Below are 13,185 nucleotides of genomic sequence, written 5' to 3' on the forward strand. Positions count from 1 at the left end.
TTATCAACAAAGACAACAAAATATCGAGACCCACCAATACTAGAGACAGAAGAAGGGCCCCAAACATCAGAATGAATAAGGTCAAAGATATCAGTGGATATTGATTCACTAGTATTGAAAGGCAAAGCTGGTTGTTTTCCTAGTTGGCACGAAACACAATCAAAATTTTTCGTAGACACTGAACCTAACAAACCTCTAGAAGCTAATTGTTGTATCCGAGAGGAAGATGCATGACCAAGTCGAGCATGCCAAAGTGCAAGGGAAGGAATTGAAGAAGCAGTAGCAGCTGCAGCAACAGAAATTGGAGCAACAAGTGGAAGACGAAGGTTGAAGATGAGCTACCCAACCCCAACCCTGAGCTTGGGTCCCCTGCTCCTGCTCCGCCTGAAGATCTTGCACAAGACATTCCACCTCGTCACTCAACTCGAGTAAGATCTATTCCTACACATTTACTTGACTATCATTGTTACACTGCTCTTGCTACATTACATGAGCCTCACACCTATCGTGAGGCTTCCACTGACCCTTTATGGCAGATTGCAATGAAAGAGGAACTTGATGCATTATCTAAAAACCGTACTTGGGATTTGGTGACACTCCCTCCCGGGAAATCTGTGGTTGGTTGTAAGTGGATCTACAAGATTAAGACTCGCTCTGATGGGTCCATTGAGCGCTACAAAGCTCGTCTTGTTGCAAAAGGCTTTACACAGGAGTATGGGATTGATTATGAAGAGACCTTTGCTCCGGTTGCTCGTATCTCATCTGTCCGTGCCCTCTTAGCTGTTGCTGCTGCCCGTAAATGGGATCTTTTTCAGATGGATGTCAAAAATGCATTCCTTAATGGGGATTTACATGAAGAAGTTTATATGCAACCTCCTCCTGGTCTCTCTGTTGACTCAAACAAGGTTTGTTACCTTCGACGTGCACTTTATGGCCTTAAACAAGCTCCCCGAGCTTGGTTTGCCAAATTCAGCTCTACCATCTCTCATTTGGGTTACATGGCCAGTCATTATGATTCTGCCTTATTTCTTCGTCGCACTGACAAAGGCACTATTTTGCTTCTCCTGTATGTGGATGATATGATCATAACTGGTGATGATCTCATTGGCATTCAAGAACTCAAGGATTTTCTCAGTCAGCAATTTGAGATGAAAGATCTTGGACATCTCAGCTACTTCTTGGGTCTTAAAATCACTCATTCTACTGATGGACTTTATCTTACTCAAGCTAAGTATGCTTCTGAACTCTTGTCTCGAGCTGGACTCACTGATAGCAAGACTGTTGACACTCCAGTTGAGCTTAATGCGCATCTGACTCCCTCAGGGGGGAAACCATTGTCTAATCCCTCTCTTTACAGACGATTGGTTGGCAGCCTAGTTTATCTCACAGTTACTCGTCCAGACATCTCCTATGCTGTTCATCAGGTGAGCCAGTATCTGTCTGCTCCACGATCAACTCACTATGCTGCTGTTCTGCGCATTCTTCGATACTTGAAGGGCACCCTCTTTCATGGCCTTTTCTACTCAGCTCAGTCTCCTCTTGTACTCCGTGCATTCTCTGATGCTGATTGGGCAGGAGATCCTACTGATCGCAGGTCTACTACAGGTTACTGTTTTCTCCTTGGTTCTTCTTTGATTTCTTGGCGAAGCAAGAAACAAACTTTTGTGGCCCGCTCCAGTACTGAAGCAGAATATCGTGCTCTTGCTGATACCACATCTGAGCTCCTTTGGCTACGATGGCTCCTTAAGGATTTGGGTGTGTCTACCTCCTCTGCTACTCCCCTTTATTGTGACAACCAGAGTGCCATTCATATTGCTCATAATGATGTCTTTCATGAACGGACTAAACACATCGAGATTGATTGTCATTTTATCCGTTATCATCTTGTCCATGGTGCTCTTAAGCTTTTCTCCGTCTCCTCCAAAGATCAACTTGCAGATATCTTCACCAAGTCACTTCCTAAGGGACGCACTCGTGATTTGGTTGACAACCTCAAGTTGGTCTCACATCCACCTTGAGTTTGAGGGGGGCTGTTAACGTGTATTGTGTTATGGGCTTTAGGCCCAATTAGGTTACTTGTATAGCACACTTATACTTGTACTACACTCTACTTGTACTGCACACATATGCCTCCTATATAAAGGCAGTGATGTATATTCTTTTATTAATGAAATACAATACAATTATTCTGTATTTCTAACAGAAACTATATATATATATATATATGTGAGAGTAGTCAAAGTCAAATATTGATGCCCTGGTAATAATCGATGGTTTTTAGAAGTTCTAAAGGTAATGTTATAATAACCCTACAGAATCTTAATCCATCTCCATTTGTATTTGAAAAGAGAAAAAAAGCTACAACCAATGAGCATTGGTTTGTTCATGTATGTGTGCAAAAGATTTTGTACACAGTGTCCCATGATGCCATTGCCGTGTACTCTTCAAATCAATAAAAAGACAGAAAAGCAAAGAGAAATTATAACTAATTCTATCTCTCTCTCTAAAGTCAAAAGTCCTAGAATCTAGTTCTGGCTTTGAACTTGAAGACGTAAACTTGCCTCGTTTTTTGTCTCCTCTAAAGCTAACCGGCGGTTCTTGCGCTCTGGCATTTGCTTACCATGTTTCATCTTCATCATTTGATTCATTTCACCTATAGTCCTTCCTGTTCCAACAACCTCTGTACTTTTCTACACTTGTCTTAATTCTTTGAACTTTTAGTGTTGGATATTACTTTGTTTTTGTTTTTTGTTTTTTGTTTTTTTGTTTTTTTTTTTTTTACACTCTGTTTTGTGTTTTTTTTTTTTTTTTTAATTTTTTTTTTTTTAATGTTTCAGGACAGAAAGAGTTGTGTTTTGATGTTTTTGTCGTTTTGGAGGGAAAATAATTCTGGGTTTTGAGTGAAGCCATGAGAATGTTGCTGCAGAGGAATTTCTTGGTTGTTGTGTTATGGATTATAGGAGTTGTTGGAGCTAATCTGTACACTGTGGATTGTCTCCCACATCGAATTCTTTTGGATACAGATGTTGATACTGATGATTTCTTTGCCCTCTTGTACCTCTTGAAGCAGAACAGATCAGAGTTTGAGGTGGAAGTAAGTTAGTTCATCATGAATCTTTTGTTATTTACAGTACAACATGTTGCTGATATTTTTTTCATTTTCTTATGCTGACTTGGTCGACGACTGAGTCGTGTTTGTCAGTTTTCCAAAAAAGTTAGAAACGATTTGCAAGTTCAATTTTTTTGCATTTTAATTGGTAGCAAACTGTTGAATTTTCAAGAAACTTTCATGAGTAAATCTTGCCTCAGCAATTGAAGACTCAAAATTTTTGTGTTATATGATGGGTTTGTTAGAAGATGTGGTTCATGCTTCTTTTACTCCTTAATGAATGATGTTCGAGTCTGATAATTTACATAAATGGTTTGATTTACCATGTTATTGAAGCATATCTAGGATTCAGTGCATGTGAATTTAGGATTTTATTCTCTAGCTTAAAGCCAGATCAGATAACTAATAAGTAATAAGTTACTATTGGATATAGATACCGTTACTTCCATTATTCATATTTGTTCCATTCATCATCTACTTACATAATGTACCTTTATCTGCAGTGGTTTTTAATGGTATAATTTACCAACTTATCCACTTCAAGTTTTAAATGCACCAATTACGTTAATTATTACAGAGAGAAATAGTGAACCCTGTATTATATTGCTGCAGGCAGTCACTATCAATGTAAATGCATGGACTGATGCTGGACATGCCGTGAATCAAATTTATGACATTCTTTACATGATGGGCCGTGATGACATTGCTGTTGGAGTTGGGGGTGATGGTGGGATACTAGAAGATGGTACAATACTGCCAAATGTTGGAGGCTATCTTCCTATTATTGAACAGGTGTGAATTTTATGTATAATTCACCAGAAAGATCATATGCGTGTAACTTGACATCCTAAAATACATCTTTTATAAGTCATCTGAAAGTATCCGTGTACTATATTGCGCGAATGGTTCTAATTCTGAGTTTAAAGGCTCTAATTCTGATTGGTTATCTTAAAATCCATGATGAATCCACAATGTAATAATTTACTTATTAAGTGTATGGTCTAACTGTGAGTTTAATATATCAGGGGAATACAACTGTAGGATATTGTAGATATAGACAAGCTATTCCCGTTGGTCAAGGAGGGCGATTAGATATTGATTCCAACTTTGGAATCCGAAAAGCTTTCCTCCCGCAGGTACTGATTTGGAGAGTAATTTCAATATTAGATGAAATATTTGTTGCTTGTGCTTGTGTGGATCTGCATCCCTATAAATTATAGCATTTTGATGTACTTTCATAATGACACTCTCCTTGACTCCTCAGTTGACAATGGTCTACAGAAAATAAGTTATCACATTATCAATTGAAATGCTCAAATCATTGACTGATTTTCATAGCTGCTGGAACTGATGGGCAGGCTTAGTATTGTCCCAGCAATCTTATTCTAATAATACACTTGAAACATGTTGACTATTCCTTTGCATTTTGTGGATAAGGCTTTTCCTTGGCCAGGGAAGTTTGTCTCAATTTCCTGCTTTACTTCTTATTATTTATCCTTTTAACTTTACATTTGTAATGCAGAAGTTTCATTGAATGTTCTGTAAATGGTTATTCTCCTTCTGTGCCCTACTAGAATTCAAGACTCTTCTCCAACTTGTATTTTGTGCCTTTGCAATCAATCTGTGTTTTTGGTTATTCTTATTTAGTTGAAACCATTTTATAAATTTACATGTAGAAGTCAGCTTGAGTTGGATACCTTGAGCATAAGATACTGAAACTTTATAATTAATGTTTCCGTGTATTCTAGCTTCCTCCTCATTTTCTTAATAGAGTTGTTTTTATCCGCTTAAAAAAAGGTGCATGAGCATAATCAAAATTTCAAATGTCTAGCAAATGTTTTTTATAGATTGACATTGTGATTGATTATGAACAAGCTCAGTCCATGCTCCAAATCCTTGTATTTTGCCAGATCAATTATGATATGGGAGTTGGAAGTGAGCAAACGAAACGGTTTGGGGGAGGAAGGGGCAAGGATATTTCTGTTAAACACAAACGAAAATTCCTAACATAAAGTAATGGTGAAACATGAAAGGAACATTATCGAAAAAAAGTGAAAAAAAAGACTAACAAAAGGAATACTCTCATAAGTAGAAGTTCTGACTTGAAATCATGGTGACCAGAGTGGCAAAATAAGGTCCTGAATAAGAAAGACACCTAAATAGGTTCCTCTTGTGTTTGTCTCATTTTATTAGTAAATTTCAGTATGGTTACTAAACTCATATACTAGGAAATGGCAAGAGTTTTTGCTCTACTGATCTCTTTATTGCTAGGGAAAATCTCTGCCTTTGTAGAATTGATGCTGGATCACAGTTTGTTCAATTATTTAATGTGCTCACTGTACAATAATATTTTCTATTTTAGTTCGAAACATATATATATATATATATATATAAGATTTATTGTATTTTACATAAGGTAAAAGTAAATATTTTTTTAGTCCCCATCATTATTATACAAATCATAATTTGAAGTCTTTTTCCTTGATTTTGGAATGGTTTTTTAGTAGTAGCCAAGGACCCTACCATCTGTATGCTTTTTGCTTGCGAATATTGTATCTAAACCTCAATAACTGTTCTATCAATACACTAGAAAACTAAAAATTTGTTCATTTATTGATTCTTAAGATCATATCATTTATATATCTGGTTCACATAATTTGTCATGCAATTAGGGGAGAAGGAAGTATACTCCTCTTTGGCAACCAACTGCACAACAAGTGATGATTGACAAAATATCAGCAGGTCCCATGACTGTTTTTCTTATAGGAGCACATACAAATTTTGCTATTTTCCTTATGAATAATCCACATCTAAAGAAAAATGTTGAGCATATCTATGTTATGGGTGGTGGTGTGAGATCAAAGAATCCGACTGGTTGTTGCCCACAAAATGCAAGCTCATCTTGCATGCCTCAGCAATGCGGTGACCATGGTAATATGTTCACAGATTATACTAGTAACCCGTATGCAGAGTTCAATATATTTGGAGATCCTTTTGCTGCATACCAGGTAATGCAGTTTGTTCAACTTGCTATTAACCAAACATTTTTTTTTTTTTTTAACTTTAAAAAAATGGCATTACATCAACATAGTATAATCCTTTTATTGGTGTATCTCTAGAAGTTAAAGTGCCAGCATTTGACAATGTTTCCTTTTCTTTCAGGTTTTTCATTCTGGTATTCCCATCACCCTTGTTCCTTTGGATGCAACAAACACCATCCCCATCAGTGAGAATTTCTTTAACAGATTTGAGAAGAATCAGAATACGTATGAGGCACAATACTGCTACCAGTCACTGAAAATAGCTCGTGATACATGGTTTGATGACCAATTCTATACGGTAATTTCTTAAAGGTGCTTAATGTTGACTTTCAGTCAAATGTATGTTAATATGATCTTACTCCTTTCCAGACCTTTTGACTACCAATTATCTGTAATCGTTGCAGAGCTATTTTATGTGGGACTCCTTTTTATCTGGTGTGGCAACTTCAATCATGCGTAACTCACACAACCATAATGGGGAAAATGAATTTGCGGAAATGGAGTATATGAATATAACTGTAGTTACTTCAAACAAACCTTATGGGGTGTATGATGGCTCCAATCCATTCTTTGATGGCCGTGAAGTTCCAGAATTCAATTTAAAGAAGGGTGGAGTACATAGTGGTCATGTTCAGACTAGACTTCGAGATCCTTTTTGCATCGTGAAGAATGGGAAAGGGAAATGCCAGGTAGTAGCTTGCTTAGTCTTGTAACATTCCTTAGACAACCTTTTAGATGTTGCTACCAATTGGCCTCAATTTGTTTCCATCTTACCCTCCAATTCTTTTTTTTTCTTTTCCTCCATAATTCTGCTTTGGTTGGGGGATACATATATACATGTATTGATACATGCATAAATACGTATAGTATATACCACTTCAATTCAGGCTGAGCTGTAGTGTTCTTCAGTTGTTGAGAATTAATAATATTGCTCAGACTTATATTTTAAATTGTTCAAATGTTCATGAGCTATCTATTGCAACAATTCTATAGGATGGTTATACAGCAGAGGTAACTGGTTCAGAAGCCGTTCAAGTGCTAGTTGCTACAAAAGCAAAGCCTAATCAGAACATTGACAGCCCACTAGACAGAGAATTTTTTATAAGTTTCTTGGATGTAAGTTTATCCATGTTTCATTTTGTTCATAAATTCTTGAATGTTTTCCATTCAACTCTCTGATTTACACATGCTACACTTGAACACACAATATTTCCATGCACAATTCATTTCTAACTGTATCCTGAAGTACAATTAATGCACTCTTATGGTTGTCTTTCATCCTCACAATGACATATATATTGATGAACTTAGATCACACTTTCTTGCAGGCTCTAAACCGCCCTCAACATACTGGCAGATTCAATTTTACGACACAATTTCCTCATTACAAAGAAGTTCTTTACAAACCAAATTTTAGATCTAAAAAACTTGGGAAACCTGTTGTTTTTGATATGGATATGAGTGCTGGAGATTTCCTAGCTCTGTTTTACCTCCTTAAAGTGCCTGTGGAAGTGATCAACCTCAAGGTAGAGTGGTCTTTTATTTTTCATGTTTCACTGGCTCCATGTTTTAGGTTCTCTTATGATGATTTCCTTTTGGTTGTTGCACCATTCTAACAATTTGTAATTCTGAGTGCTTTTACAAGTTGCTTTCTGCTTAAATATTACGACACATTGACTCATTCTTAACATATTGCACAAAATAGGTGTGATCCAAATAAAAATGGCAACTATCTGGTTTTTAGAATTCAATTATATCAAAAGCAGAAGTTTTGACATGCATTATCTTTTTTCCTTTCATCCAGGCAGTAATAGTAAGCACAACCGGTTGGGCAAATGCTGCAACAATAGATATCATTTATGATTTACTTCATATGATGGGCCGTGATGACATTCTGGTTGGTCTTGGAGATGTTTTTGCAATGAACCAAACTGATCCAATCTCCTCAGCTGTTGGAGACTGCAGATATGTTAAGGCCATCCCACATGGGAGTGGTGGACTTATCGACTCAGACACTCTCTACGGTTTGGCACGAGAATTGCCACGAAGCCCCAGAAGGTACTTATGTTCCTATAACAACGGCATATGAAGGCTACTCTTTATATATGGTGCACTAATTTGTTAATTTTGAGATCTTTAGAAAACATATAATGTGAATTAAATTGTTTGCTTTATTTTAAAAAGTATGGCAACTTATTAAAATTATTTTATATTTTGTAGCCACTCTTATACGGTTACTTCTTTATCATATATCATTAATATTTTGTTAATCCATTGCCCATTAACGCTAATATTGCATCATTGTATTTATAAGCATTTCATTGAGACCTTGATTCAACATTAAGATATTCATAGCATATTTAGAGCTGACAAAAGGCCAAGACTTATTCTTGATGTACTTTATTAGCTAAAGAAGATGCAATTTAATTTGGGTGAATGCTGCTAGGGAGAAGTAAAGAACTCAATTTTATATCTCCTATGGAAAATGTTCTGAGCTAAAGGAAGCCTTATAATTTATTTGAGTTAGAATATACCCTTGATTGACTAGGAAACATTAGGTTAAACTTGGTTGATTGAGCTCGGATAATTAGAGCTGACTCATTTTACTGTTGAATAAGATAGCGAACTTTCTGAATTATGTCAAATAGAATCCTTCTATATCCTTTTGTCATAATTTTAATAAATAATGTTTTTCATTTTGAATAAGAAAACTTTTCCCTCCCATATACTTAACAGGAAGAAATCAGTTTTTTTTTTCTTCTTCTATGTTTCTTGGAGGAGACTAATTGATATCCAGTATAAATTAAAGAGACAGACGATTAAGTCAATGTCTTCATCCAACAAAGCAATAGGAGCTATATAGAAAATTTATTTTCACTGGTTATTTATATAGTAATCAACGTAAATTTTATATGTTTGTACATTGTCATGATACTAGTTCAGTTTTTCCTCAACATCAGAATAACTTTGGCTCTATCGTCATGCACATTTTTATATCTTATCTCAGTTATAGTCATGTTGCTAGTGTTTTAATGTTGTCTATCTATCTGGGTGTTGAAAAGTCTGAGGGTGTGGCTGAATCTAGAGTTCTGTAACAGGTATACAGCACAGAACTCTGTAAAGTATGGAGCTCCTCGGAACACTGATCATCCTGAACTCAGACAACCTCTAGCATTGGAAGTTTGGGATTCTATAGTGGCAAATCTTGATCCAGGATCTAAGATTACCATACTGACCAATGGACCCCTTACTAATCTAGCAAAGATTATTCTATCGGAGAAAAATGCTACCTCTTTTATCCAGGTAAGTGTACTTGTTAATTTCTCATGTAAATTCAATTTGAAAAGGAATTGAAAAGTGGATGGGCAATCCAAAGATTATGATCCTACCATTATGGTGGATGTTAATCTTCTCTTAAGAGTTAAATGAACTTACCACCCAAAATCGTTGCAGAAATATAGAGAGATTTCTAGGTGAAGCTTTCTTTTCTTTCCTCATGACACAAGCTATACTGCTAAACTGGAAGAAATGGCTCAGCATTTTCCTTGACAGTTGACATTGGGTCTGTTTGGATTGAGCTTATTTTTGCTGAAACTGAAAATACTATAGCGAAATAATTTTTAAATGTGTAAATAGTGCTGTGGGACTCATTTTTAATGAAAAAGTTGATGAAAAATGTAATTTGTGGGACCTGTGAACAATGCACGGGTGCACTGTTTACAGTTGACCTGTCAACAATTGCGGGCTAAAAAAAAAAAAAAAAAAACAAACAAACGCATTTTACAAAATGCAAACGCCATTTAAGTTGAATCCAAACGGGTACATTATGTTAAAATAAATCAGGTATTGGATGATACACATATCTTTTATATTAACAGTATCCAATGATTTCAAATCTCATTGCAGGATGTGTATATAGTTGGAGGGCACATCAGTCATGGTCCCTGGGACAAAGGAAATGTGTTTACTGTTCACTCCAACAAATATGCAGAATTCAATATGTTTCTTGACCCTGTGGCTGCAAAAACAGTCTTTGATTCAAAGGTTAACATCACACTCATTCCACTTGGCGTCCAGCGTAGAGTTGGTTCATTACCAAGGATCTTAGAAAGGTTGCTAGAGACAAAAAGGACACCTGAAGCTAAGTTTGCCAGCCGATTACTGTCAAGGATATACCTCTTGCAAAAATTGCACTTTTTATATAAACATATGGTAAAATATTTTAATCTTTTAATTAAAGTTCTTACTGCCACTCCTTCCCTTTCCATGGTTTTCATACTAAGGATAGAAACATATTAGCTTTCATGCACATTCAATGATCTACATGGCATAGTCCTGGCCTCCCTACTGAGATATCCAATCCAATTTCAACATTATTTTAATAAAGGCCTTTAGATTGTATCATTGGGATGGTTTTTTTAGAGTGTAGCCGCCCACTTAAAATGCTAATAGTTTTGTAGATGATGACAAATTGGATACAGGGGAATGTTGGTTCTCCCATGAATCTCCCTCAATTGAAGAATCTTGGATGTCCTACTAGTTATTTCCACTGTTCAGCTGCTAGACTAAATGTTATTCTGTTGCAGGATATATTTTCTGGGGAAATCCTTGGTGCAGTAGCACTTGCCGGTGATCTAAAGCCAACCGTGCAAGTAAAGCCTGTCAAAATCTTTGCTCAAGGGGTTGAATCCAAAGATGGACGGACTGTGATTGATAAAAAGTATGGAAAATTGGTGAAAATATTGGAGAATGTAGATCCAATAGCTTATTATGATCTATTTGCAAATAGGCTTGGTAACATGAAGCAATCTGCAGTGATAGGAAGCTTTGATGAACAGAAAAGGCAGTGGAGTACACAGCCAAAATAACTTTGGCTTTAAGTCAATTGGTTAAAAATTCTCTGATAACAGAAAATTGCTGGTATTCTTCACATAGAATGTTTATAAGACCATGTTTCATGTTAAAGTGGTCACAAAATTCCACTCAAATTTGTTCTTTCTCTATGTTTTTGTTGTAGCAAATGTTCATTGTCTAATTATTTTTTTACCATCCTATCAAGTTTGCAATTGTACAATTAATTAACAATAAATTTAAATATGCTAGTTATGGATGCTGCATCTACAACACTTTCAGATTTGCAAATTCCTTTTCTTAGATTAGCTATCGTGTAGAAGTTATTTTAGTTTTCCTTGTAATCTCACTTATTTTGTTCAAACTAAATAACTCATGTTAAAATTTTCAATACATTTATACTGAGTCTCATGTTAAATTTTTTTAATGTGTTGATTTGTGGGGAAACCCAATCTACATTTTAAAATCCATTTCCATAAAACTAGGACATATATTTTATACTTAAACTAAAACTAATTACGGTCACAATATAAACATGTTTATTTTAATTAAAAAAAAAATAAAAGTCATTGATGATTGAACACATGCATAACACAAGTATTTTATATAAAGTGAATTTATAGGATTTTTTTTTAATTATAAAAATTATATTATTTTTATTAATTTGAGTTTTTTTCTATATAATGACATGTAATATAATTAAAGTTAATTTCCTAAATATAAGACCATAAAATAGATATGATAGTATGGTTTTTGCTCTATGATGGTTGCTTTTTATCATTAAACTCATCGCAAACCCGTGCGATACGCGGAAAAATTTGACATCATATTCTTTTATGTTAAGTAAAAAAATGAAAATAGTGGTTAAGACTTATAAATAATAGTCCTAAACCCATCTTACAATAATGTGATTACACTGTAATATATAATATATAATATAATATATATATATATATATATATATTATGTGACTAAAGAAGTCTATATCTTGATTTTTTGTATATATATATTTTTTTTTGCCAAGGAAACACGTTGCGTTTTATTTTTAATTATTATATATGACAAAATATTTTGTAATACAATATAATATAGTGAGATATGCACCAAAATGCAACACAATAAAAAAGAAAAAAGAAAAAAAAAAGGAGAATGTATAATTTTTGTTAGAACATAAAAATGAATCTTGATGATTTCATATGAAAGCTAACATTATTTTGCATTTTTGGAGATGTTAATGAGCAATTTATCCTGTAACACCCCATAATTTTGATACTGTAAGGTTGAATTTATTTAATCATGTGTTGGCTTTATTTTGTGCCAAATTTGCTTGTAATTTAGCAATTAAATACCCAGTATTTAGGTGGGTTTTATGTAAGGGTTGTGTGTGAGAGAGTGTGAAGAAAACTTAAGATGCGTGCAATCAAAGGAGTCCCACGACTAACTCGCGACTGGAAAGTCGCCAAAGTGACACATGTGTGGAGCATGTAGGAAAGCTGAAGGGTCATGACAGCTAGAGCACTACAGGACAAAAAATTCCAGTCTGGCCAGATAGTTAACTTGCAGCTCAGACTCGCAACTCGTCCTAGTCGTGAGGTTGAGTTGCCAAAATGCCCTGTTTGGATGAAAACTGACTTTTCGCATTTCTCATACACTCTACTATAAATACCCTTATACCCATGAAATGTAGAGAGCTTCCAGAGAGAATTTTGAGAGAGAAACCCTAGAAAAAAACAAGATTGACTCATCCACAATCTTTATCATTTGATTCTCCAAATTCCTCTATTCTCACTCTTTCCATTGACATATCCTTGAGAGGTATATTTGCCAAATTCTTATCTCATCATACCCATATAAGTGAGGAGGTGTTTTGGTGCTTGGGAAGTAGTTTAGAGATGACCAATTCGTTTGGTTGATGCAATGGGCTTATTGCAGGATCTGGTAAGCTAAAGAAGATAAGGTTCGGCGTAACCCTGTTGGATCAAGAAGTTTGGATGGCTTAGGTGCACTGGGTAGATTAGACTTGGAAGGTCTTTTGCTATTCATGTATCCCAACTATATTATTTAGTGGATCATTTACTGTTTGTAGGATGGCGGAGAGGTTTTTCGCCAAATTCTTTGATTTCCTCTTCAATAGCACATTGCCGTGATATCTTTGTGTTTGCATCTCTCTTTTCTTTCTCCTTA

At 35.3% G+C, this 13,185-nt stretch overlaps 1 protein-coding gene across 2 annotated transcripts; it reads left to right on the forward strand.

Moving 5' to 3' along the window:
- The first annotated feature begins 2,335 nt into the window (after window positions 1-2,335).
- LOC126689205 (nucleoside hydrolase 3-like) lies at window positions 2,336-11,260 on the forward strand. Of its 2 annotated transcripts, XM_050384297.1 has the most exons (13): window positions 2,343-2,682; window positions 2,838-3,094; window positions 3,722-3,901; window positions 4,135-4,245; window positions 5,782-6,117; window positions 6,272-6,448; window positions 6,555-6,839; window positions 7,144-7,266; window positions 7,479-7,676; window positions 7,955-8,208; window positions 9,249-9,453; window positions 10,057-10,362; window positions 10,737-11,260. In XM_050384297.1, the coding sequence occupies exons 2-13, from the start codon at window positions 2,909-2,911 to the stop codon at window positions 11,016-11,018; spliced, it is 2,643 nt and encodes an 880-aa protein (XP_050240254.1). In that variant the 5' UTR covers window positions 2,343-2,682; window positions 2,838-2,908; the 3' UTR covers window positions 11,019-11,260. The 2 variants fall into 2 exon arrangements, with proteins under 2 accessions (XP_050240256.1, XP_050240254.1); XM_050384299.1 differs by lacking the exons at window positions 7,955-8,208; window positions 9,249-9,453; window positions 10,057-10,362; window positions 10,737-11,260 and having other exon boundaries at window positions 2,336-2,682; window positions 7,462-7,617.
- The last annotated feature ends 1,925 nt before the right edge of the window (window positions 11,261-13,185 follow it).

The sequence above is a fragment of the Quercus robur genome, chromosome 6 (genome assembly GCF_932294415.1).
Source record: "Quercus robur chromosome 6, dhQueRobu3.1, whole genome shotgun sequence".
Taxonomy (NCBI): domain Eukaryota; kingdom Viridiplantae; phylum Streptophyta; class Magnoliopsida; order Fagales; family Fagaceae; genus Quercus; species Quercus robur.

Bases quoted from the DNA above. Each gene is read 5' to 3' on its own strand.
- LOC126689205 (XM_050384297.1), top strand. From the start codon at position 2,909: ATGAGAATGTTGCTGCAGAGGAATTTCTTGGTTGTTGTGTTATGGATT. The intron at 6,118-6,271 runs GTAATGCAGTTT...CTTTTCTTTCAG, and splicing joins ATCCTTTTGCTGCATACCAG to GTTTTTCATTCTGGTATTCC. The intron at 6,449-6,554 runs GTAATTTCTTAA...TAATCGTTGCAG, and splicing joins TTGATGACCAATTCTATACG to AGCTATTTTATGTGGGACTC.